Below are 27,194 nucleotides of genomic sequence, written 5' to 3'. Positions count from 1 at the left end.
TTCAGCCACCAAACATCTCACGCTAATACTTCCACTGCAAACCCCATCTAATGTTTTTGCTTTACCCTTCTCAACATTTTTGGCTGGTTTTATTGGCTTGGTTAGTTTTATTGTCTACCTTCTCTCACTGTTGGGTTCACACAACTGTATGTTTTCGCCCTTTACTGTTAAAATGCAAAGTGCAAACAATTTAAAGCAAGCACTGGAAAATCATATAGGTCTGATTTTAATATATACAATCAAAGGCATAAATACATTTTCTGTTTGCACTAGCTGCATGCAAAAATTGTATTTGCGATTTTAAAGCCACATTTACTGCCTTGAATTGAATGTGGCACTGGCAAATCAAATAGGTTTGACTTTAATGCATACAATCAAAGGCATCAATACATTTTCTGTTTGCACTAGCTGCATGCAAAAATGGTGTTTGCCATTTTAAAGCCAAATTGACTGTCTTGAATTGAATGTGGCAATCAGTGTAATATCTGAGTTTGCTTTTCAAATGAAAAATAGTCCCCCATGCCTAACGATAGAAGCACTTCCTAAAAGGTGGAATGATACACCAAACAGCCAATAGCCTGGTCTGTGAAAAAAAGACTTCTCTGTATATTTTAAAGAATTAGTAATAATAGGTAGTGCAGACAACCGTGCTGCCAATTGAGACCTAAAAAGGAAAGTTTATCTTAATCAGGGCCCGCTAATACTGACTTTAATGTCATAGAAACAGGTGGGCATTGGGGGCAGCTCCTCCGTTATGGCAGAAGAGTGTCGCCCCACTGCTCAAAAGCAACAACAAATGAAAACTAAAATGATGATAAAACTATTTTATTCTCTTTTTATTTTTCACTTACTCCAACTCGGCCGAGTCTAGGGAGGGGCGGGCAATGCTCTGTGTCAGCAGGAGCTAGGCCCCGGGAGGAGGAGTGGTAGGTGCACTGTAAGTGCACATGTAGGTTTTGGCTGACGTCCTAAGACTTTTCTCCAATTCGGCTGTCTTGCACAGCTGGATGGGGGAAAAGGCACAGGCTCCCTGTCTTTAATTGAGCGGCATTTCAGGCAGCTCAGATCAATCCCAACACTTCTCTCATGAGAGCAGCGACTGGATTGGGTGGGTAGGCGAGGGGAGCAGAGGAGCACAGAGGCGGCTGGAGCAAAGAAGCATTGAGGAGGCGGCCAGGTGCGGCAGGTAAGTTAATTTTTTTAAAGTTATTTATACCCCCATGCTGCCCTACCAAGGTTTAGTGGCAGCAGATACCACTGGAGGGCACGTGTGACACATTACAAATCAGTGAGAACATACAATCCTATGCTGTCCTTGAGCACATAGTAGACTTGACTTAATGTTTACTACTCCACTTCTTCTTCACTTATTTTACTTCTGTAAGAAAAGTTTGACAGACTGTACCATCAGCCATGATGGCTGGCCATCACACGTTTCACATTTATTTTGTTTTCCAAAAAAGGAAAACTCAAAGCTGGAGTTTGTTTTTGAAACACAAAAAAACGAATGACCCCGCCACACCCTGTGAGCTTTCTCCCAGGTTGTGAGGGTCATTTCTTTTCTCTTCCTCACCGCCAGGTTTTCCTGGCAGTGATGGACAGGAAAAACAGGCAATACACCATCAACCCTTAATTTGGGAAGAAGGTGTATTGCCTTCCTCCAACAACTGCTACACTGTCAGGTTATCAGGGGAAGTATTCCGTTGATGGAGCCACTAAGTGCTGTATTCACAGAAAACTTAAGGTCGGCCCATCTTTAAATGAGGCTGGTGGACCTAGGGTTTAGCGGACTAGGTACTCTGTCATATTTGTTTGTTTACAGCCAAACACTAAATAGGGCCCTTAGTCTTTATCTAATTTTAATGTTTTTGATGAGACCCACCTTGTTTTTCAAGATTTGTTAAAAGCATGTTTTAAAATGTACTATTCTATGATGTTTGAGATAAACAGCTTTTAAATATTACAACCCACCAAAAAGCAACCCACCAAAGAGCATTTGTGACAGCAACCTGTGACGGTGAGCAATGACTGTTATGTACAACAGGAGCCTGCAAACGCAATGTAATTAGGTTGGCAGTTAAACTATAATACACAGCCTTTTTTCAGTCGACACCAAATGTATGTTGTCCAAACTGTAAAATTGTTTTCAAATTAGTATATTATGCTTTACCTGCAATGATTGGTTTTCCCTAATTTTTGTTTTGCTAACAGTGTGTTCCTCAGGTCAGTGGGAGCCATAAAAGTGGCGGTCTTAAAACGAATATGAGATTTTACCCATAATCATTTCGGGGAAGATTGGAATCCTGAAAAAATATAGAGATTGCCTGGTGGAGCTCAGTCTGGTAAAGGATTAATGATATTATATGGTTTTGAGAGGCAGGAAAACTCGTGACAAATGAATTTAAATAATTAAAAGTAAGCCAGATGGTTTGTCTTTCTCAAGATTAGGGTCATCTGGCTGGCCCCGCTGGATGCTCGGATTGCTCGTCCACAACGCGTTTTAATAAGCTTTTAATAATGTATTTTTACACATCAAAAACGGAGTTTTATTATTTATTAATTGACACAGTATATCAAATTATCTTAAATGCACAATAGCAGAACTCGGAGTTCTAAAGGGCCCAACACAATGGCTCCCAATTCGAGGACCCCAGATAAAGTTTTGTGGCAGCTGAAGTATTGCAGCATCTGATTCCAGCTAGTACCCCTAAACCTATATCGAGGGATTACAACTTTTACCCCCAGAATGGCAACCAACAAACACCAGGGCTCCAATTCTGGGTGACTTTTCCCACTTCCAAGGGAAATACCGGGCCCACATCTGCACACATTTACCACCGGCAGGTTGTAATTGTGGGTGGGGAGTGTCTTTTCAGCTGTGGTGCAGGTAGTCGGGATGCCAGTAGGCAGAGTGAGATTCGTTTCACCATGGGGAGCTCTTTCTACTCCCCTCTTGCAGCAGTATGTGGGTGGAGGCTGAGCACAACGGGTACCCAAAGCAGGCGTAATTCTTCAAGTCCAGGCCTGGTGTCTCTGGGTCCAGAGGATCTGAAGTTTGCGGGCCAAATCATTCTGAGCCTGAAGATACTGGTCTGGTGGTGCAGTGCATCCCCAGTTGACGCCTATCGGCCAGGCCCCTACTGAAGGGGATAGGGGAGGTTCTAATTTTTCTATGTGCTCCGGGCATCAGGACCCACACAAAGTTTCATGGGTGCCGTAACTTGCTTCTACTGACAAGTCACATAACACGATGCTCTAAATGTGTACAGAGGTTGCTGTGCAGAACACAATGGACTTACCTTGGAAGGATTCTCAGGCTGCTCACTCTCACAGAATGTCTTCCAGGTCAAGTCTTTTCCGTCCCTGTACATCCGGTCAAAGAGGTCCCCAAACCAGCTGTAGTACATATCTAGAATCTAAAGGCAGAAGAGGATATCATTAAAATAAAAAACAAGGGCCATCGGTTGTATCTTGCTACCTATTTGTAACAAGGTTTCCAGACAGGCAACTGCACCCAAGGAACTTGGCTGCACCACCAGTTAAAATAACAAAAACATTGCATTCCCTCTAGTGATACTCCAGTTCTGACAATTCACAAGGTCACTGTAACACGATGAAGGATCCCCTTCATGTCTGCAGTTCTATTCACTCTACGACTACACACTTTTGTTGCTAAGCACTTTGATGCTACGCCCATGCAATTATCAACTGCTTTACAGCTCATAACATACAATTTCAGACAGATCTCCAGCAAAAGTAACAGAACCTGACTGTGAACCCAATCTTGTTTGCAGCAACTTCACCGTTTTGCAACATGACCATGCCTTGACTTAACCAGGAAAAACAACAGCAACCCGCTCCGGTAAGCAATTTCCAACACCAAAAGGCACACCTGCACCTGTCCATCCTGGGCCTTGGTGAACAGCCAAAGGTGTCCCTACATCCCTGAGAAATCGCTACATACTTTCCCAGCCATTGGTTTCCTTTCGATCGGCCTCCTGGCCTGAGCCTGCACCCGGGTGCCCCTGTGCCGCTGGTGGTGTAGTGTTGGTGCTGCTTTGGGCCCCGTCCAGTGTTTGATTCAACTTCCCGGAGATGGTCCCCCAGGTCTCCGCTACTTACCTGTAAGCAGCCTCTGTCCGATTGCCACCAATCCCCATTGATTTGTATTTAGCCTCTGGTGCTGCACTGTTGGTGCTCAACTGAACCTTGCCCAATACTGACCTTAGCATCTGAAGATTGATCTTGTAAGTCAATGTTTTCCCTATGTATGCTGAATATTTTCTTCCTCCCATTGATTAACATTGCAAAGTCTTGTGAAACTGAAAACTATTTCTATTGAAAAGGAAAATGTTACTTACCAGTATGCATCTGTTCTTGGAATGTAGAGCTGCAGAGTTACACACTGTGCATAGATCACCACCTAGTGTTGGGCCCGGATTTTTGCAGTTGTTTTGTGTCCTGAAAAGTCTTTGGAAGTCATGAGATAGGTGACTCCTCCTTTGGACAATAGTGCGCATGGGCATCAGCTCCATCCAGCAGGGAAATGATGAAGTTTTGTAAGAAACAGGAAGGATGATCATGTAAGCTGTATCTAATTAAGATAATACTGGAACAGATAAAGGTAGCCTGTGAGGCGGGTGGGTGTGTGTAACTCTGCAGCTCTACATGCCAAGAAAAGATGCATACTGGTAAGTAGCATTTTCCGTTCGAGGCATATGAGCTGCAGATTACACACTGTGCATAGACTGTATAGCAGTACCCACTCTTAGCGGTGACGGAAATGCATGCTCTACTGGTGGGACGTCTAGCTTCTTTAATAATGTTTATACAGGCAGGAGGAAGGTTAAGATAACCAAACTCTAGGACCGCAGGAGCCAGATCGCTAGGTTGAGCTGAGCTTGGTTTGGATGTCTGATTGCTCCATAGTTCTGAGTTAGGAAGCGTGGAGACAGGTATCGCTTTTGGTGCGGTACCACAGAAAGTTGCAGCAGTGTGGTGTACCACGGTTGTCTGGCCAAAGTTGGAGCTACTAGAATGAGAGTGAGGGAATGTTGCTGAAGTTTGCGCAGCACTAATGGAAGCATTGGGAGCGGTGGAACAGCGTACGCAAATTTGCCAGACCAGTTCATCCATATTGCATTGCCTTTGGACTGCGGGTGTGGATACCTGGCGGCGAAGCTTGGGCATTTGGCGTTTTCGTGGGTGGAGAAGAGGTCTATCTGAGCTTGTGGATGAAGTTCCCACTTATGAATTTGTTGTGTCTGATGGCTTAACAGATCAGCTACAGTGTGTTGTACTCCTGGAACATGTTGGGCTAAGAGGAAGATGTTCAGAGGTATAGCCCATCTCCATATCTGCTGCGCTGAGAGAGTTGCAGAGAGTGTGTCCCTCCTTGTTTGTTTATGTAGTACATGGCTGTCATGTTGTCATGTTGTCTGTGCGGACTAAGACAGCTTTGCCCGATATGTGCTTTTGGAATGCTTTTAGGGCTAGAAAAATGGCTAGTAACTCCAGGTGGTTAATGGGGTGTAACTTTTGTTGCGGTGTCCACGTGCCCTGCATGGCGTGCTGCAGGAGGTGGGCTCCCCAGTTAGAGAGTGATGCGTCTGCTGTCATAACTATTTGAGGAACTGGCTCTAGGAACAGTCAGCTCTTGGAAAGGTTTTTGGTGTTCCACCATTGCAGAGAGCGGTGAGTTCGGCCGTCTACCAACCCTAGGTCTGTTAATTGACCTTGAGCCTGGTTCCCATGTCGTGCTAAGCACTCATGAAGAGGAAGCATCTGAAGTCTTGCATGAGGCACTATGAATATGCAAGAGTTGCAAGAACACTCGAGCTGTAAGAGAGTGCTGCGGTTGGAGTTTGGTTAGAAGAGCTTGCATATTTGCTAACCTGGCAGGAGAGGGATAAGCTAGCGCTGTTGAGGTGTTTGTTGAGGCACCGAGATATTGTTGTACATGGGACGGGTACAGGTGTCTAGTGGGTTGGTGGAAGTTCAGTATATGGTTGTGGCAGGCATGCCCTAGGTTGCAGATGGCTTTGTGAGGATCTTGAACAGGCATCTTTTCTGGATGTGGAGCCAGTGGAGGTCTCTCAGGTGAGGGGTGATGTGGGTTTGTTTGGGGAGGTCCAGAATAAGTCTGGCTGCAGTGTTCTATTTGGTCTGGAGACTTCTGAGGAACTGTGTGAAGATGCCAGCAGAGAGGACACTGCCGTAGTGGAGGTGGCTGGTGACGAGGGCCTAAGTGGCAGTCCTTCTGGTGTTGGTTGGGATCCATCTGAAGATTCTGTGGAGCATGCAAAGTGTGTGGAAGCAGGAGGAGGCGACTGCGTTAACTTGTCATTTCATGGCCAGTTGGCTGTTGAGGATGATGCCGAGGCTGTGTGAGTGGTTGGTTGGTCAGTGTGGGTCCGAGTTCCGCAGGCCACCAGCTGTGGCCTCATGTGGAGGTGTTTTTCCCGAAGAGCAGTACTTCAGTTTTGTCGGAATTGAGTTGGAGAAGTTGGGAATTAATCCAATCCACTTCCTGAATACAATCCAGTGGAACCCAAACTTACGATGGGGGACATCAGCAAGGGGATTTCTCAGCTATACTGGTCCCTCGTGAACAACACGCCCAACAGCATGACTGCCCTGAGAGACAAATTGGCCACTGACATTGGGGAGTTGGGTGAGGAAGACTGGGTAGAAGCTAAAATGGCAGCCAGACTGTTGGTGATTCCTGTGCGCCCAGATTAATCTAATCCAAATTCTTTCACAGGGTCTACTTTACAGCCCACACGTTATGGCAGATAGGTAGGACTTGAACCCCAAGTACCTCCGATGTGGAATCCCAATTGGGGGCTGCATACACATTGTGTGGAAAAGCCCGATCATATGTAAATACTGCTATAACATATTTTCCAAACTAGGGGATGTGATAGGCTTTCCAATAGAGGTTTACTAGCAATATCACTGGGATGGGATGGCCTCAGGGGACAGTGGATACCAGTGTGAATCGGCTGCGTACTCGTAAAACAAGATTTAGCTCAGCCCTGGAAATCCACAGCATCCTCACCAGTCAAAGAGTGGCTTAGGGGCATGGAATATTGTGCGATCACAGAAAAGGAAGTTTATAAAACATGAGGCTGCCTGCACATAATTACTGAAAACTGGGGATCCTGGATTGGCCACCTTCTGACACCACGTGGAGGGGTGAGACACAAGCTTTGGGAGGATGGGGTACCAGGATATACATTTTCCGCTCTTGGAGGGGGTGGGGGTTTGCAAAGGACTGAAATATGGTCATGTTATACTGTCTTGAAGTAGATTACATCTATAATCAAGAAAATGTACTGAAAATGGGTACAGTACCAGTTGCCTGGTTGGTTATCTTCAAAATAAAAGAGAATTTAAAAAAAGTAACATATAGCAAAAATCAGTGCGGGGCCTTAGACATATATTCCAACCTGCACATTTTTAAATTGCTCCTCAGCCATCCAGTCAAATGGGTTCTTTGCTTGTTGCCGTGATTCGGAAGGCTTGGCTCCCAGCTTCTGCAGGGTTGCAACACAGAGATCGGGAGCAATGACAAACTCTTTCTCCCCAGGCTTCAAATGTCCCAAAGATTCCTCCACCTGCAACAGATCAAAAGACAATAAATGTCTGCAAATGACATATACTATTCAAGTTTTACATATTGACAAGTCAACATCTTTGCCTCCATGTCAAAAAGAGTCATCTTAATCGCAAGTGTCCAAAGGAATGATCTTTGTGCCAGTGATTGTCAAGTGAAACGGCATCAAGCTATCTGACAGACAGTGCACTTTCTCATTTTGCATTTTGCCCTTTTGTGGATCATTGTATTGAATTACTTTCTTGTAACACAATAGCTATTGTAACATTATATGATGGTCAAACATCTAAGACTGTCAGCTGTCAAGTAGCTCACTGGAGCCAATGCTCTATGCCTCTTATCTAATTAAGGCCTCATCATCACATCATTATCATCCAGGTGGGCTCACACCTAATTTGGACGACACCTGGTCTTTATGGGTTACCTGCAAAGGTCTACCAAACATATGCCTCTCTTATTATCCCCCACTTGGAGGAAATGTATATGGTGGCCTGGGATGACAGCACCCTACTACCTACATGTAGGAATGCCTTGTGGATTCCCTCCCCAAGCCACACAAGAATCTGGAGGATACCTCAGCTTACTGCCCACTGTCAATGTTAAAATGCTTAGAAAGAATTAGCCTGCCGTGTACAACCTCATCTGCAACAGCTGATCCATGCGGATCGAAATGGATTAATCCCACAGTGAAATACATTCTTAAATATAAGACACCACTTTTGCATACTGGATGGGAAGGCTTTGTGGAAGCTGTGGTGCTTTCCATTGACCTCCATAAGGCCTTAAACACCATTCAATGGCGCTATATGCACACAGTAATGTGCCCTATGAACTTAGGAACAGGTTGGGATAAATGGATAGTGTTCCTACATGTCGGGCGCACACTAGAATAAAGGTAAGACAAAAGATATTGGATGCCTTTGAAATACAAACGGGAACCTGACAGGGATGCCCATTAACCCCGTTACTGTTTGCGTTGGCCATCGAATCTTTTGCAAATATCAAAAGTGAAGGTAGAGTGTACAGCGTCTTAGATTATATGCTCCTATTCCCTAAAGATGCCCCTACAGGTGCGACCTGAAGCATCCAAATGTTGCGGCTGTTGGGGGAAGTGACTGGTCTGTGCACAATAATTCCACCAGCAGTCGGGACACAGGGTATCAAATGGGAGCCACATGTGCTCCAATACCGTGGAGTCAAACTCTACCTCCATAACAAAGATTTTAGGGAGGGTAATTTTGGTAGGGCCTTGCACTCCTTTCAAGACCAATGTCCCATTTTGGCATCTACCGAAGCCCCAGATCATGGTACAGATAGCTCTCGCAAAGACGATTGTGCTTCCACAAGTAGTCTTTGTTTGCGATTCTCTCAATTTGGTTCTCTCAAACCTGCTTCCAGTCTTTAGACACGCTAATACATGATCTAATATGGGATGGAGGTAGCCATAGGGTTTCTTTATGAATTATGCAATGCACAACCACAAAGTGTAGTCTGGAGGGCCAGACTGTGAGCCATACCGTATTGTAGCTCAGCTGCAATGGTTGGCTCGCTGGGTAGAGGGTCGAGATGGAAGAGGTGGGCAGCTACGGCGTATGTCGAAGAAAAGGGACATCAGTGGCTCTCATGAGAGGGGCATGTATTTCTATGGAACCCCCACATAAACTGCTGGATATGGTGCCATGCGTATGGTGGAAACTCTTCAAAAGAACAAACATTTTCCCACTATACAAACCAACCATATCACTGGTTGGCCTCCCTTTACCAAGGGGTGGTTTCTTTATGGCACGGAGGCTGTTGGCATGGACGGATGCAAACCTGCTTACGGTGGATGACTGTTATGAGAAGGGGAAGCTGAAATCCCTTGAGACACTCACCAGTGAGGGGGACCTTTCAGATTCACACTTCCTGGTGTATGCAGCACTGACACATGCTCTGCAGGCACTGTGGAATATATGCCAGAAGGGGATTGGTGTCAGTACAACGCAGATTTTTACAACGCATTCCGTTACAACGGAATTTTTACAACGCAGGATCCATTACATCGGATACCATTACAACGCATGGCATTACATAGCAGATGCTATTACAACGCATGGCATTACATCGTAAGTATAGGTAAGTATACCTTTTTAAAAAAAATGTTATTAAGTGAATTTAATTAATTTAATTTAATTAATTTAATAAAAATACATTTTAAAATAGCCATTAATTCAATTTAATAAAATAATATCTATTTAATAAATGTAATTTTAATAAAAATTGGAAATAATTTAATTTAATTAAAATAATGAAATTAATTTAATGTACATATTTTTATAATTGAAAATAAATTAAATTAATTGAAATAATTTATTTAATTTAATAAATTTAATTTTAAAATGTAATTAATGTAATAAAATTAATTTAATTTATTAAATATATTTTAATTAATTTAAAAATGGTAAATATAATTTAATTATCCCAAAACACAAACCTACCCCTGAACCCTACAGCACCCCTGTACCCCAAAACCCAAACCCTGCCCTAAAACCTAAATACACCCCTGTACCCCAAAACTCAAAACCCTGCCCTAAAACCTAAAAACACCCCTGTACCCCAAAACCCAAAACCCTGCCCTAAAACCTAAAAACACCCCTGTACCCCAAAACCCCAAACCCTGCCCTAAAACCTAAAAACACCCCTGTACCCCAAAACCCAAACCCTACCCTAAAACCTAAAAACACCCCTGTACCCCAAAACCCAAACCCTGCCCTAAAACCTAAAAACACCCCTGTACCCCAAAACCCAAACCCTGCCCTAAAACCTAAAAACACCCCTGTACCCCAAAACCCAAACTCTGCCCTAAAACCTAAAAACACCCCTGTACCCCAAAACCCAAACCCTGCCCTAAAACCTAAAAACACCCATGTACCCCAAAACCCAAACCCTGCCCTAAAACCTAAAAACACCCCTGTACCCCAAAACCCAAACCCTGCCCTAAAACCTAAAAATACCCAAACACCCCAAAACATATACCTCAGTACCCCAAAACATATACTCCTATACTCATACTTATTAAAAAAATTACTTAAATTAATATATTTAATTTATAATATTTAAAAACATAAATAAATATTTTTATTTATAATTAATAATAATTAAATCAATTATATAATATTAAATAAAAAAAAAAATGTATATACTTACCAATACTTACGATGTAATGGTATGCGTTGTAATAGCATCTGCTATGTAATGCCATGCGTTGTAATGGCATCCGATGTAATGGATCCTGCGTTGTAATAGCTGCGTTGTAACAGCATTACGACGTAAAAGTTGCGTTGTAAGTGTTACATACCGCCAGAAGGACCCACTGACACACAAAGTACTGCAGGTCCTCCTTATATTTTGAGAAGCTCGCAAATTAGTCTCCTGGCTTTGGAAATGAGCCGTGTATATGACCAAAGCAGACGTTACACAACTCGGGTTAAGGTGGGAAGATTGGATAGGCCAAGAAGTGCGAAAAAAGATTGGGTTAGAATTCTGGAACGTATACATAAAGTCACCTGAAACACTAAATTCCACTACACTCAATTCAATTTCCTACATATGTCTTCCCTTACACCACACAAACTAAACAAAATCCATGGAACAGAAGATAAGTCATGCCCATGCTCGCTCCTGCTGGGAGTTACTCAATCTGAGATCGTTCGCTTGCAGCGCGTACAGAACGCTGCTGCGAGAGCAGTGGTGGGTCTGCCGAGGTCCTGTCCCATTTCCAATACTCTGCGGTCCCTACATTGGTTACCGATCAAAAGTCGAATCCACTTCAAGGTCCTTAGCCTTGCCTTCAAAATTTTAAAAGGGTCGGCACCTGAGATTCTCAATAATCTCTTATCCGCCCATGTCTCGACTCGCTCTGTCAGATCTCTTGGGCAATCCCTTGCGGTTATCCCGCGTTTCAGGCTTAGCCGGATGGGCGGTCGCTCTTTTCGTGTGAGAGCTGCGGCTCTCTGGAACTCCCTCCCTTTGGAAATCCGCCTCTTAGAGGATCTATCAGCATTCCGTAGGGCCGTGAAAACTCACCTGTTTTAATTTCTCTTATACTGACTTTTTGCACTTTTCTGTTTCCTTTTGCGTTGTGTTATGTTCACCTTTTCCTTGCGCCAGGACGCTCCTTAGCTGGAGCATCTGTGCGCAAAATAAATGATAATAACATAACATAACAACCATGATGTGATGTACTCGATGCTGATTTTTTACATATGACTTAGGTCTGTACTCGGATAGCATAATTCCTTTTTTTTTTTACAACTCTTTTTATTAAACAAGCTCATCATACAGTATACAAACTGAGAGTTCACAGCGAACACAATGTTACATTTCATTATATATCTTCTAGTGAGAGTGGTCAAGGTACAGAAATTGAACTAATCTGAGTCATTTACAGGAATTCCCCAATTCGTGTGGATCTGAGGTTGCCCACGTTCATCAATTTTGCAATACATTTCAGTTCCTGCTATACTGAGGAATGGCATGGTTCTAATGGTGCTCCTCTGAAGTTCTTCCAGGGGGACCATATCTTATCCCACTTTCTGGGCCCGTCCGCCTTTATAGATCACTTCCTCCACCCTCTGACACCAGTCCATATAAGTTACCCAATCGGCCACCGATTGGGGAAGTGATGGCCCCCACCTCCTTGCTATGTTCTGTTTCGCTACCCCTGCCGCCAATGCCAACCAGAGCCTGTTATGTCGAGGTCAGTCTTCTTCGCCCTGGACCATCAGTAGCAACCACTTTGCGTTCATGGATACCCTCACCCCCAGGACCCTGGCCATCACAGCTGTCACCTCACGCCAGTACCTGTGAATCAAGAGGCACTCCCACAGGACATAGTAAAAGGACCCCCATGCACATCCTCACACATTGGGATGTCTCTACTGCCCCCAGTTTGTGCAGCAGAGTCCGTGAGTAGTACGGATGATGTAGGACTTTCAGCTGTGGATAGCATAATTCTGGCAGGCAGTAATAGACAAATTATAATGAACCTTTAGCTGCACTAACCTCCTGAAGTTGGAAATATGCTTATTGAGTTTATACCCCATTCCCTGAACGGCGAGGGTGACAATAAAGTTCCTAAATCCTAGCCTGGCCCTCACTAGGAGGAGAATTACAATGCAGTGGAGATTACCCAGAGGGTTCAGCTGAAGGGGGAGGGAGAACAGTGGGTGCTGGTGGAAGAGTCAGCTCTCAGAGACAAAGAACGTAGGAACCTGCGTACCAGCAAGATGGCCGATGACTGAGCTGTTGTTCTGGCGACCTTTGTGAGAGTGGAAGATGTTCAACCCGTAACTCTATAATTTCTGGTCCATACAGTACTGGAGCCATGGGCTGCCTTTGAGTGTGAGATGCTGGAAGTAAGACAGATGGTTTGAAACTGGACAAATACTAAATGTTGAAGCTTGAATAAATTGCCTGTTAACTGTTAATGAGTATTGATCGCAAAATGCAACATGCCAGTTCTATTGCATTGTCAGAGCACACCGGACACGCAAAAAAACGGACCATACAAGAGGATCTCAAATATGCAGAGGGGAGTTGAGTAATCCACTAGGTTACGGTTATATGGTACGGAATGCAATGTTAATCCTGAATCCTAACGACAAAGATGTGCATATTTCATGATTGAAAGTTTTGAAAAATAGTAAAAAAAATAAAAAAGAAGGCTTGCTCTGCCTAACTCCCATATCATGAGTTCAGCTCTGCAGAAACACTAGAACCCCAGCTAAAGTTATTGATTGCATAAAGGACCCCCTGGAATAGATGCACATTCTCTGCTAGCCCTACAAAATGGCCGCAGTCAAAGTGGAATTAGTGGAACTCGGATCATCATGAGATGTTAGTTAGCATGTACTTGCGGAGAGATGCATGTGGATGTTTGGACTCAATACGTTTTGTCAAAAAAGTCAGGTGCTGCACAACCCCTCAGTGGTTGGTCTGCCTGACTCTGTCACTGACTTTAGAATTAAGCTGGTCTTCTGAGTCAAAACATCAGTTTACCTGCTAAGTTAGTGGAGATCTGTGAACATATACAGGTGAAAGGATAACACCAGGAATAGATCGATTGGATGGACCCCTGTAGGAGCCAGGACACCACTCTGAGATGAGGAGGAAATGCCTGCTGTTGCTTGAACCTTGTTAAAAGGAGATAAATTGTTCTGCAAAATTAGAACCTCCCTGAATTCATCAGAAGAACTGCCTGGTTCATCAGCTGCATAGTACTTGTGTGAAGATCGGCTACATGTTCAGAAGACCTTGCCTGAGTCCAAAGTGCCACTGTTGCTGTCCCATTAGGCCCTGATTACACAGTGAAGAAAATCATCTTTCCTGGCTTTCTGCAATTCACTCTTCTAAGAGAGAAAATATCCAAAGCAGAGCAGTTTGTCATGTTGAGAAGGAACGAGCTCAAGGCACCTTACTGTCTCTCTGCTCTCTATGGGCAGTCACACAAAAGACACTCTTCCTTTCTCCGAATGCCACTGTCCATTTTTTGTCTCAGCAAGTTGTGGCGGCCGGCATGATTTTCTGCTTTTTCCATTGCCAGCTGGCTACCACCAACCAAAGAAAGATGCCATCATTCCTACACCTCGGTTGAGACTGTCTCCTTCCAATTGTTGTTGCGGCAGTGTGCCCATCCTGCTCCAGATTGAGTGAGGCATTCCGACAGGGCCAAGATCCCCTTCCCACTCTCACAGAATCATCCAGTACAGAGCACCCAGCACTAAACAAAAAACTTAGGGGCATATTAGCAAGAACCTTGTTAAAATTACACCGTTTTAGCGGCAGGAAACTGCCGCTTAAACGGCGATAATGGGATTGCTATTATGCGTTATAGAATGTCCTGCACATCTAACCCGGGCTTCTATTGAAATTCTATAACGCATATCAGCAAGCCCATTATAGCCGTTTTAGCGGCAGGAAACTGCCACTAAAACGGCGATAATTTTAACGGGGACCTTGCCAATATGCCCCACGGGGTCATATGTACAAAGCATTCTTGAAGTCACAAATTGCCCGATTTGGAGAGTTGTCTTGTTTGTTTTCAACTTCAAAACTGTTTTTTTAAATGTACATATACCAAATTGTGATTCAGTAACTTCCTATCGAATCATAGATGCATTAATGATTTGGTATTTGGAAGAGTGTGTTTAGGGCACCCATTTCAAATACTGAATCGCAGTGGTATGTATTAATATTTTGCAATGAAATTCAGGTCACAAAACAGTTATACTTTCACACAAATTCCAAATTGGTGGTAACCCATTCGCAAATGGGAAGGAGTCCCTGTGGGATTCTGTCCCCTTTGAGAATGTAAAGAACTGTTTTTTAAGAGCAGGAAGTGGTCTAAATGTGAGGTAGGCTGATTTGGACCTACAAGGAATCACTATTTTAAAATAAAAAAGGGCCAGTACTACCATTGGTAATAGCAATTACCAAATAGCAATTTTTTTGCGAATTATTATTTGGTAATCACTATTAATAATGTACTAAAGTTATATCTGCCCCTTTTTTCCTAATTAGCGATTCGTAGTGTGTCGTAAATAGACCGTAGGATCACTGCCTGTACAATTGTTACTGGGGTTGCAATAGGAAACACAATTCTAAACACAATTTAACATTGAGCTCAATAGGTTTTTCTATATAAATGCAGTTGATTACTTTTAGGATTACTTTGCTAACCACAGGACTGGATCCTGGATTCAGTCCCAGGAACTAAGCTGTAAACAGTTAAGTAAAAGCGTTTTGGTTACAGTTGTAATTTTTAAAGGATATAAATGTATTTTCAAAGTTGACACTTGAAAACTTTTCAGAGAAAAACTAGCAATGTTATCCTATGGAAGGAAATTTAAGTCACAGATAAAGTAGGTTCTCGTTACTTTTGTAATCCAGTACTGGACTCCTAGGTTCAGCACTGGGACCTCTACCTAAGACAGGTAATTAATTACGTTTCAGTAGTTGGTACGATTTTTAAGGAATATTTGTAATTTGAAAAAATCGACACTTCGAAATTTCTGAGAAAAGCATTCAATGGTTTCCTATGGAAGAAAATGCAGGTAACTGGTAAGTATAGTTAAGATTACTTTTGTGGTTCAGCACTGAACTAGATAGTACAGCACTGGCTTCTCTCCTGATCCCAGCTGAGTATTTTGGAAATCGTTATTCGGCTGATTTTAGAGTAATATTATAAAGTTTCAAAACTCCAGACTTAGAAGAAATTTCAATGAAAACCAGTCAATGTTAGACTATGGAAGGAAAATGAGTTATCGGCTTTCAGGTGAGTACTCAGCTGGTGAGGTTAAGTTTCTGGGCTTAGACCCAGGGGTCTCCCAGGGTCGGAAAGGTACAGTTGTTACACCCTCAGCGGCACAGGGGCAGCCGGGTGCAGTGAGAGTAGGCCCAATGCAATCCAATGGAGGGTAGGGGGCCTTTGGTTGGTGGCTGCAAGCAGGCAGGCCACGCGGCTGTAGGAGCTGAGCTCCTGGTCACTTACTCAGGGCAAATGGGGATGTAGAGTAGGGTAGTAGGTGCACTTCCAGCGGCACTCAGGCGGCTGGGTGCAGGGTGCTTTCGAGCCGTCGGGTGCTCAATGTTATCCAATGTGAAAGTTACAAAGTGAACAAAGGCTGCAGGCTCGGGACAGAGATTCTTCCGGTGCAACCACCACTTCGAGAGGTAAGTTGGGTTCTTGGAGAAGAGGTAAGTACCCCAAAGGAGAGCACAGGAAGCTGTGGGGCGCCGGGTGCAGGGGTGTCTTTGGATGTCGGGAAATCTTACCCTCAGCTGGTCGCGGTTGGAGGGATCCTGGTACTGAGGCTGCAGGTGTTGTCTGGGTCGTCGAGGAGGGTCTTTGGGCGCTGGACTTCGGGTCCCAGTCACTGGGGGGACGTCCTCGTGGTCTTGGGTCACTCGGGCACAGGCCGGGCTCGGCGGGTGCAGAGTGGGCTGGATTTGTGGTTCCTGGCTGGCACCAGGGGTATGGTTGTTGGAGCAGAGACTCTGCTCAGGGGAGTCCCAGTCTTTGAGAAGGTCAAGGCAGGCAGGTCCTTCGGGTTTCCCAAGGTTGCTGTCCGTAGGAGTCACCGGATTTAGCAGCGGCAGTTTCCAGGGTCGTCAGGCCGGTAGGGCTGGGGCCAAGTCAGTTGGTGTTGTCCTGTTGTTAGCAGCTGCACGGCGGGTCTTCTTCTTCTTGATCTTCTTTCTTGTTGTCTTCTGGGGATCTGAGGAAGGAAGGTTCAGTAAATACTGAATTTAGGGGTGTTACATGTAGGGCAAGGGAAGGGACCAATAGGTCCCTGTCCGGGGGTGGGTATACCCCCTAGTCTGCTCCTCTCCTGTGGGAGGGGGGCAGGAGCCTAGCTGTGATTGGACAGGGCTCCTCATCTTCAAGATGGCCGGAGCCCGGGGTCGTGCTTCACCTCGCCTATCCCACCTGAGGGGTGGGGTTGGCACAGGCTGGTACACTCCCCTTCCTGACGTAGGGTTTCCCGCCAGTCTTCCCGCCAGAGTGGGGGTCAGAACTGGAGGGGGCAAGTTTGCTGAGTACAGCAACTGGTCTGGAGAAGTTCACAAAAGCGGCAGGCCTTTGAAGCTTCCCCCTGCCCATCCTGGGGGAGGGACCTAGCACCTCGCCCAGGATGTGCATTGTTGCAGGCCCAGGAGAGCGGGAGGCTCTCCACCCAGGGGTCCAGCAACATGTCTGCTGTGGCAGCCTAGGCAGCCTCTCAGTCCAGATGAGGATTTTAGGTTAGGTTTTCAGGGGGCATCTCCAAGATGCCCTCTGGTGCATTTTACATTAAATCCCACACTGGCACCAGTGCAGGTTTAATGCGCTGAGAAGTTTGATATCAAACTTGTCAGTCTTCAGTGTAGCCATTATGGTGCTGTGGAGTTCGTAATGACAACCTCCCAGTACCATATACTCTTAATGGCATCACTGCACTTACAGTGCCCAGGAATCGCCCTGGGCACTGTAGGGGTACAGGGCTCATGCACCTGTGCCCACACCACTGGCATAGGGAACCCAGTTAGAGGGGTGACTGAAGTATGCCAGGGCAGTGGGTTTTGTGAGCATGGCACACAGGGATGTGTGCCATGTCGACATTTTGTTTACTTCTGTACGTAGACACTCAGCCTGCAAGGGCAGTGTGTGGGTGTCAGGGTACAGGGCCCCTGAGGGTGGCACAATAAGTAGTGCAGCCCTTAGGGGTCTTCTCTGGTCACCATGCCCTGGGCACCTAGGGTACCATTTACTAGGGGCCGACAGGTGGCCAGAGATGACAATTGGGTTTTATTTTCAACAGAGTTTTAGGTAAGGAACACAGGCCCTGGGCACCTGGTTGGCAGTAGCCCAGAGCACACTCAGTCAAAGTACATCAGCAGTTCAGCAAAAAATGGGGGCATACCAATGCAAGAAAGATGACACTTTCTCATAGGGGCACATAGGGATCCATTCCCATGTGCGAATGGGTTACCACCTCTTTTGACAAGGTGGTGAAATATTTTTGTTTTGCAACTGGAATTCGGTCTCAAAACTGTACCATTCGGTATTTGGAAGGGATGTCGTAAACATGCTCTTACCAAATACCTAGGGGCATATTACCAAGCAATAGCGATAATTATCGCTATTGCTTGGTTAGAGACAAAAATTTACCGCAGCGCTGCAGCGATTTTTACCGCAAATAAACCTTGGTATTACCAAGGTTTAACGCAAATGCGGTAAAAATCGCCGCAAAGCATGAATATCGCTGAAAAGTCAGCGATATTCATGCATTAGCGAGCTAATGCTCTTTGCCATGTTATCCACCTCCTATTGGATAACATGGCTAAGAACTGCTCAGGGCAGGTGTTAGCTTTTGGAGATATTCCCGCTTAGCGCGAATATCTCCAAAAGTTGGTAATAGGAGATAGCGATGTTAGCGACTGTTTTCAGTCGCTAACATCTTGGCATGCCCACTTTGCATATCATTAGTGATAAATATCACTGACATGCAAAGTGGGGCCCAAGATGGTCGTTATCTCCTACTAGCTGTCGCTAACTGGTGTTAGCGGCAGCTAGGTAATAGGGAGATAATTTTATCTCCGCTTTCTTGGCTTTTAAAGCCAAAAAAGCAGAGATAAACCCCCTTGATAATATGCCCCCAAATTCGTATTGGGCTACAAACCCAAATGATTCGGTAACTTGTTACCCAATCGCAATTTGGGAATTGTACATTGAAAAAAGCATTTTTGAGTTAGCAAACAATTAGAAACCTCAAATGTGCTCTGTACATCTGGCCCATAGTTTCTTACATGAGGAATTGCGATTTCCTAATCACGATTCGGTAAGAATTGTAATTAGGAAATCGCAATTCTTACTGTTAGTAAATCTGGCCCTAGACACCTTGCATCTGACTGCTGACTACCAGAGACCCATCCATGATTGGAGGGTCTATTACAGAATCAACGTACGAAGGTGCCTAAGAGGAAAGTAAGGCTTACTGCAGAGCTTGCAGAAAATGCAGAACTTTTTAGAGAGTAAAGAAGACGTGCCGCATCAAGGTGACGTCCAGCTGCAAACCTACACGTGGCAACTGTGCAGTTTTCACAAGTGCACAGCATAGTACTGAGCGGGTTAGGGTAGAAATATTTTTACCTGCAGGAGTAGTGCATTTATGCTAAGAGAGTGAAATTAATAAAGAATGAATGTCCTTGTTCTCTTTACTACCTGACAGGAGTAACTGGAAAACTAATGAACTATTTATGTGTTAACTATATCCTAGTTTCTACCTCACACCACCCACTGGAAACTACACGTCGAGCAGGGCCGGCTCTAGGCTCATGGTGGCCCTGGGCAGGGAGCGTAGGTAGGGGGCCCGGATGAGGGGGTCCGGGCGGGGCGGAGCGCAGAGGCCAGTGAAGAGGGGAGGGGGTCAGGGAGTTTAGAAGTGGAACAGAGCCAGAGGCCGCCAAATCCCTGCCAGGGGCCACCACGCAAATATGTATCCATCCTCAGAGGATTAATATATTAAGGGTATATATTGGTGTGGTGGCCCCTGGGGTTTGGTGGCCCTGTGCAGGTGCACAGCTTGCACATGCCTAGAGCCGGCCCTGCGTCGAGTCTGGAACCTCACTACACTCTGAATGTCAATACCAATGATAGCAGACTCCTGGGTCCTTTGGGCAACAGGCAAAAATTGCCTCTGAGTTTTTGGGGCCACTGAGAAACTGGTTTGACACCACAACCTTGCAGGGTCGGGTTTGAGATAATCGTCGTTAATGAGTTCCTACAATATTGGTGCTATGGCTCGATCAAACTTCCGACTTTTAAGAGATCCTAATAAAACTCAGCAGCACTTTTGTAAATCTACACAAGTATTTCTATAAGTAGTCACATGGATAAAATTCACACATGCAGAATGTTAATCTGGCTGAAAATTCTGCACGTGTATGCAACAAATGAAGAATATATGAATTGTGGTTACATTTTATTTTTTCCTGTGCAGAAAGCCTTTGCTCTGCACTGTAATTAAATATGGGGGAGTTTACTCCCACATTTTTCCTTATAACAGATTTACCACTGCATTTGACAGGAGCAAATGTGTGTCCATTTCCAGAGTGGTATGCTAACTGCGAGACGTATGTGCATACCCACAGACAGGCGAGTTTGTGGGTGTTTACTTGCACTTACAGGTCGGGCATCCAGAAATGCCCCTATTCCCATTTATGCAGGCTTAAAAACAGCCACCCAGGTGGGTTTATTGATGTCACACATGCACTTTACAAATTTGAAATGTTACCCTTCTCTAGCGCCCCTGTTGTCAAACTGCACTCACAAACGGCAAGTGTCACCCTACCGAAAAAGAGCTTTTACGCGGGGGTTGTACAAGCATGTAGGGCTGCCATAATAAAGAGTATTGATCCTGCTGACCCCAACTGAGTTGCAAGATGATGAAATATTGATCATTACACGAAAAAGCACTACAATTTAAATCGGAATGAACCCTAATGCAAACAGCTGAGAGGTCAACTGCCATGGAACGGACGGTGAAAAGAACACTGAACTGCTGCTAGTTAAGAGTTTAACAGAGTTAATTTCGACTGCCGAGTTAACCGCTGGGTTCTATTTTAGTTAAAACTCCCTGATAAGTACGTTCACTACTCAGATGGTGGTAGGATATTAGCACTGTTGTACTTTATTAGTGGACGTTATTGTCTATTAACTGATATTATTGTCTATTAACAATTCGGGAAATGTTTCATTTTTATAAAGCTCTGCTCATTATTTATGTATTTTATTCAACATATCAACTACTTTAAGTTTTATAAGTAACATTGCTGCGGTTTTAATTAACCAAAAGCTATAAAGAATTCTTTGATTTGATTTAATAATCTGCGCTCATCCTTTTGGTGCATGATATACATGCCATCGCTTGACGGCAACCCTTTAAGTGAATTGTACTGCCATCTAGGACGTAATTCCCCTCTGATATTTTATAGCTTCTTTGAGTGCCTGTTGGTCCTAGCTCATACTAAAGAAAAATGTCAAATTTAATAAAAACAAACCTTACCTCAAAAGTGACCAGTAATGCGTAAACTAATCGGTCCTTCTCCAACAAAGACTTGGTGACGTATGAGAATATGTTACGTGTTAAGGAGGATAACACTCCCTTGACAGAAGACCTGGGGTCAAAGAAAACACTTTCACTTATCTATACATAGATTCATTATGGAATACAGAAATGGACACTGGATTGCCACATCCTGACATTCGGGCACAGACCTCTCAGAATGGGCCACTGACGCATCGAAAAGCTCCATCAGTTGAGGGAAGCTGGTCTGGTACACTGGGTTGAACTGTCGAAGTTTTTGGGCTGTATCAAACATCACGGTGCCTCTGACAGCAATCTCTCGGAACCCTTCACGCACATGTAAAATTGTTTTCTGGGAGGCAGCGATTTTAAGTTTCCTACAATAAAAACAAGTATACAATCGTCACTGGGAAATAACAGAGAGATAATGATATGCAGTGTATTTTGTGCGTGTATACACATCCTGTGCAGCGTCTCAGCATTGCTTGCAGGGCAAACTGTAGGAGGGCATTGATGACAGACAATCCACAGGAGTATATGCTGAAGAAATTATCCTTATAGGGCTCTGCCTAGAAAAAAATCCTTCTCCTAAAGTCTACAAACTCTGAGAAAGTACACAAATTGGGAATCCTGTTCACACTATTTCCATACTTACCAATCGTTGTTAGCGTACGTTTCTGTCTAGAACAACTATTGGAAATGGCTGTGGATACCAATAAAGTTACACATTTGGAATGTTGACAGTTTTTCTAAAGGTCACGCCCTGCCCTTCTCCTAGAGCCACCCATGTTTCACATCCAGCCCTACGCCTAGTACTCCAGAAAATGTAACGAAATTGCATTTTCGATGCGTTAGAGTCTCTCTTACCCCTGGACTGAGACGCCTCCAGTACAAATTTCTAACACTCCACGCCCTCCACCAGGCTTGGCTATGCCGTGACAGGAGAATGGCAAGCACTGCTACACTGACTTCTGACTGGCATTCCAGCAAGGCTGCCTGGTGGAACACATAGCTTGCAGACACTCCCAACCACATTCAAATCCTCAAAAACGGCTTCACCTTATCTAGGGAAAGGGAACAGATTCAACACTCGTCTGAACATATGAACATTGAAGCGGAGTAGTGTCACTCCATTATGTCATGGAAGGTGTTTGGCAACCCACTGCCGGCATGGCCATCCTATTGGCAGTATTCCTACCAATGCACACAGAGTAAGGCCTGTAGGAGGTTGGCAAGTCCTTGGTAGATGGAGGGAAGTGTTTCCCTTTAGAATGTCTAAATGGCGTCATATGTTACATCTGCCAGTGCATGTGTCCGCAGGTCAAGGCAGTATTGGAGCATGCCCCCTATGTTTGACATGCAGCAAACTTGGATTAGCGAATTCAAAGTTACTTAAGAATTCTGCCAAAGGACCTCATATATTGCAAATCTTTTATTTATTTATTTGTTTTTTCATAATCTGTTTATTGAAAAATGACTGGGTACATTACATTTTGCACAATTCTGTTGCCAATATCAGGCACATAATTTGCAGTCATAAACGTTAACATCACATTGCTGTTTGCAAGTTTTTATTCTACAACAGTCAGCCCCGTTCTCAGGGGGGCCCATCCCAACCATCATTACCGCGCGACAATCCCCCTACTGGGTTCCCATACAGGACCACTCGGTAAGAGTTCCACTTACTCCAGACCTGTTCCCACTTCCTAGGGGAGCCCCTGCTTTCATACACAGTTTTTTCCGCTATCATACACCAATCAAGGTCTTCGATCGAATCTCATAGTCTTAGTATGTCTGGCGCCTCCACGTCTTTACTATATTGCGCTTAGCAATTACCTTCCAGTGTTACCCAGGTTAGTTCTTGGACACTGAGATCGGTGGTATCCCATACATTGAGGAGGCTCCATTTCAGGGTAGCAGACATCTCTACTCCTGCGACCCCACTCAGGTTGCGGACAATACTGTCCAGCACTGTTGTATGAGAGAGCAGTCCCATTAGGTGTGATAGTATGTTCCCTCTTGGCCACATCCCCTTACCATACAGCCACACTCCTGTACCAGGAGTGTGGTTGTATGGTCGGCTTAGTATGTGGTGTGTCCCTTTTAATATCGCGTGCTATACTAGGCATGGTGTAATCAGCGAACTCTACCCTCCCTGTCAATCTCTGATAACTTTTTTCAACCAGCAGGGATTGGATGTTTTTTCCTTCCCCTCCCTGCCATGAAAACAGTAACAATAAAATATACAATATGAAATACCCCCTCCCTGCAATCCGAGTCTAAAACGACCCGAGTCCCCAACTATGCAGAGTGCCTGTCGCCCTATCCCAGTCTGAGTGACCACCCATCCTCTATATCGTTGGGGAACCAGATTATATCAACAAGATAGCTTTTCCTGTCTGTTGGACTCGGCCCTTTTGGCAGGTTCACCCCTGAAACTTTTTTTCATTTTCGTAACCTGTTTCTGTAACCTGGTGTTGGTGATTTTAGACCGCTGCGCACTTTTCACTGTGGTCCAGTGTAAAGTGCGTGCACTCTCTGTGTATGTGTGGTGAGAGTGGCCTGCCCTTCCATAGGAATGCATGGGGAATATGTGTGTCCATGGTAGTTCCTGATGTGTGGGGAGTGCAGGGGCGAGTTTGGAATGTGCAAACTCGTGAGATTAAATACTGCACGATGATGTGCGTAGATTTAATGTGTCTAGTGTAGAAGTGCCACTTTTAGAAGTTGGCATGTCTGTGCAGAGAATGTGAATTGACTGTCTGGCTTGTGATTGGTTGGAGCTGGCTGGTGTGCCTGGCTCCAGGAGTCAGGATGGGTCAGCCCGGTGGTGCATGTTGATGGCAGGAGGAGTTGCACCTGGGACCTAAATAGGGCTGGGCCTTCCCTCCACAGTGCTGGCTCCACCCCCGGGGTGCGTCTGATGTCCCTGAACTGTCCTGTGAATAGGGAGAGGGGCTGAGCAAAACAAAGTGCTCCAGAACCAGTTGCATCTGGTTCGCCCCTTGCCTGTACCTTTGGAGACAAAGGAAAAATGTGTATAAAAAGGGGCTGTGACCCCATGTAAAATGTTCTTGTTCCTGACTTGAATCTACCAGGGGCATGCTGCTGCTGTGGCCCAGGGGAAGGCTTGCCTCCCTGGGCCCTGCCCAGCCCCTGGATGCCTGGAGTCCTACTTTTGGAATCCTAACAGAGGGGGGCCTGCTGCTGGTGGGGCCCAGGAGGAACCACCATGGGGGCTGCCTCCTTGCTGGAGTGCCCTGTGTGCTGGCCCCTGGGCCCTACATTGCCACCCCTTTTCATTGGACCTTTTGCCTGCCCAGCGCCCTGGGAGCGTTTTATTTTCCCCTAAATCTAGCCCAGCTGAAGGAGAGCGCGGGCTTCGCAGTGCCGAGCTGCCTCTCGCCTGGAGGGAATCCCCAGCGTAGGGATTCCCCCGTCATGCCGTGATTACGGGTGACACCCCGCCTATTTGGATTTAATTACGGGTGCCCACCCCATTTGTGGTGCCAGTGATTCTGCAGGAGCCCACCCTGCTTTGTGGTTTTAAATCCCGAGGGAGCCTACCCCTCATTTGCCGCCCCGATGGCCGCCGCCGTCCGGGGCCTGCCTGGTTGTGGGCGGGGCCACTGGACGGAAGCGGAAGTGACGCTGCGGCCGGGCCGGAGGTGGCGTGTAGTTGGTGCGGGGCTCCCGTGAGCTAATGGGAGCCCCGAGATGTACGACGCTGGAGGACGGGAGCCCATCCCGCCTCCCGGAGAATGGCAACTTGGAGCCTCACTGGCTCTGCACTGAAGCCACGGTCCCGGGAAGGGGGACCGGGTGAAGAATGGCACCGAAATGAGGCGGGGCTCCCATAGGGAGGGAGAGCCCCACAGGTGCCAGCCGTCGAGGAGAGAGCCCCGCGATGGAGATGTGGCGGCACCGGTGGTCAAGGCACATGGTTGGTGCTGGCCCCCGCCGCATATCAGAGACCACGCCAGGAGCCCGGTAAGGAGAGGGCTCAGGTGGTCCCAGTTGTGTCCTGAGCGGCCCCACATGGCAGAGGGCCGCTCCCCCGGGGAAGGCATTCAGTTTACGGGCCAGATGGCGCCAACCAGGGGCAAGTTCTTTTTAAACCCGTAGTGGCCAGAGGGAACCGTGGTGCCACGCCCGCATTAGTTGTTTGTAGCTGCCCCGATGGCTAGAGGGCAGCTGTTTCAGTTGGCAATACTTCCTGAGAGGGCCCAGAGGGGCCCATGCTTTTACCCGTGGAGGAAGCCCATTGAGTCCTGGGGTACAGTGGTGACTAGAACCTAGAGGGCTCCAACCTGTGGCGCTGTTTGTCCAAAGGGTCAGTGAGGGCCCATGCAGCAGTTTTCCTTTCCAGCTGCCCAGCAAGTAGTGGGTAGCTTCACCGTTTAGGCGCAGTTCCAGTGAGAGTCCCTGGGAGGGACAGAAGTGGCACAGAGGTGCCAGGCCTTCCACAGCGGCGCAGCACTTAGTGCCAGCTGCAGCGTTTAGGCCCTGTTATTGCTCTCAGCTGCCCAGCAAGTAGTGGGCAGCTGCAACATTTAGGTTTGCGCAGATGGCGCACCCCTGACTGGCGCTGCATTGGCAGCGCGCCCTGACATTCTGGACACAGGGCATTTGAGCCCTTTCTTGGATGGCCGGTTGGCCAGGGGGGCTGGTAGATGTATAGGGCGCAAGGCCCTAATGTGATTTATGTGCTCATGTGATGTTGGTGCTGGGAAATGTAACGCATTTAGTATGTTTTACGCACCCTGTGTTTGATACCTCCAAACTATGGTTTATGATTATGAGGTTGTTTAGCATACTATGTTTTATGCTAGTGAGATTATGTTTCACTGTGTGATGTACGCCCCTAATGTGAGGTACACTTAGGAGGTAGGGTCTAATGTGTTTAGACTAGTGGGAGATTCGATAATGTGTTTATGCTGGTGAGGTTGGCGCAGGATGTAATTCGCGCCTGATATGACTGTGCATAATGTAGGTTATGTTACAGGTTGAGGTGGAGTACAGTGATTACCAGTGGTTACTGGTTGTATGTTTAGGATCTATGTTACTTGTACCAAGTTCTGCTAAGTGCTGATCCTGACAGTGGGTCATGTGTAAATAAACCCTTGTGAATATTGCCCGTGCCAGTGGGCACAGTGTATGCTATGTGTTTACTATTCTAATGTGTTATGAGAATACACAGGCTATTTTTACATAACCTTGTGTGGAGTTCCTTTTGTAGTGTGCCTAGGATGTTGTTGCTGTGTTCGTGCGCAAGTGCTTTACACATGCCTCCGGGATAAGCCTGACTGCTCGTGCCAAGCTACCAAGAGGGGGAGCAGCAGTTATCTTTGGCGTGTAACTCCCTTGCCCTGACTAGAGTGGTGGTTTCTGCCTGGCTTTGGGGCAACCAGAAATCCCAGTTCTAAAACTGTCCCTCTGTGTGATTCCCTGTACTTCTTCCTGTAGTGTTGTGTGGTTCACATGTGACTAGATTGGTCTTCAGTATCAGCTGTGTCGCTCTTGAGTTAAAATAGTTCATTCTTATTGTTCCCCCTCTCCAAGACTTTCCTGACGAGTTTCCTGTAGCATCTAATCGCCTGATGTCGGCAGTCGTTGTCATTGTCTATCATGCCAGTCCTTAGGGCTGCTACCTCCCATCACCCTCCACCCTTCTATCCACTCCCATGACATCTCCGGCTTCTCCAACAACCATGCCTTGCCCTTGGCCTCAATTCTCAGTTTTGCTGGGAGGAGCATGAAGTACTTCACTGCCCTGTTACGCAGTTCATGTTTGACTTATCTGAAAGATCTTCTTTGCCTTTGGACTGGGACGGTAATGTTGGGGAGGAAGGTGATGGTGCTGTTTTCGTGGTGTACTGGCGCTGCACTCCTTGCTGTCCTCAGGTTAACATCCCTGTCGTAAAAGTTAAACAGGTGGGCCAGGACAGGTCTAGGTGGGTCCCTGCGCC

General features: G+C 45.9%; 1 protein-coding gene across 1 annotated transcript in view; it reads right to left on the bottom strand.

Annotated features, from left to right (window-relative positions):
- Nucleotides 1-27,194, bottom strand: part of LOC147707531 (dynein axonemal heavy chain 5-like) — a 1,425,553-nt gene that overhangs the window by 174,763 nt on the left and 1,223,596 nt on the right. Inside the window, exons 85-88 of the mRNA XM_086925656.1 lie at nucleotides 21,417-21,602; nucleotides 21,205-21,316; nucleotides 7,452-7,619; nucleotides 3,300-3,416 (exon numbers count right to left, since the gene is read on the bottom strand). Of these exons, the coding sequence (XP_086781782.1) occupies nucleotides 3,300-3,416; nucleotides 7,452-7,619; nucleotides 21,205-21,316; nucleotides 21,417-21,602 (583 nt within the window). The remainder of the gene's footprint in view (nucleotides 1-3,299; nucleotides 3,417-7,451; nucleotides 7,620-21,204; nucleotides 21,317-21,416; nucleotides 21,603-27,194) is intronic.

Source organism: Lissotriton vulgaris, chromosome 6 (genome assembly GCF_964263255.1).
Source record: "Lissotriton vulgaris chromosome 6, aLisVul1.2, whole genome shotgun sequence".
Classification (NCBI taxonomy): Eukaryota; Metazoa; Chordata; class Amphibia; order Caudata; family Salamandridae; genus Lissotriton; species Lissotriton vulgaris.
The sequence above is the reverse complement of the archived record's forward strand: the minus strand, read 5'-3'. Positions and strand labels throughout refer to the sequence as shown.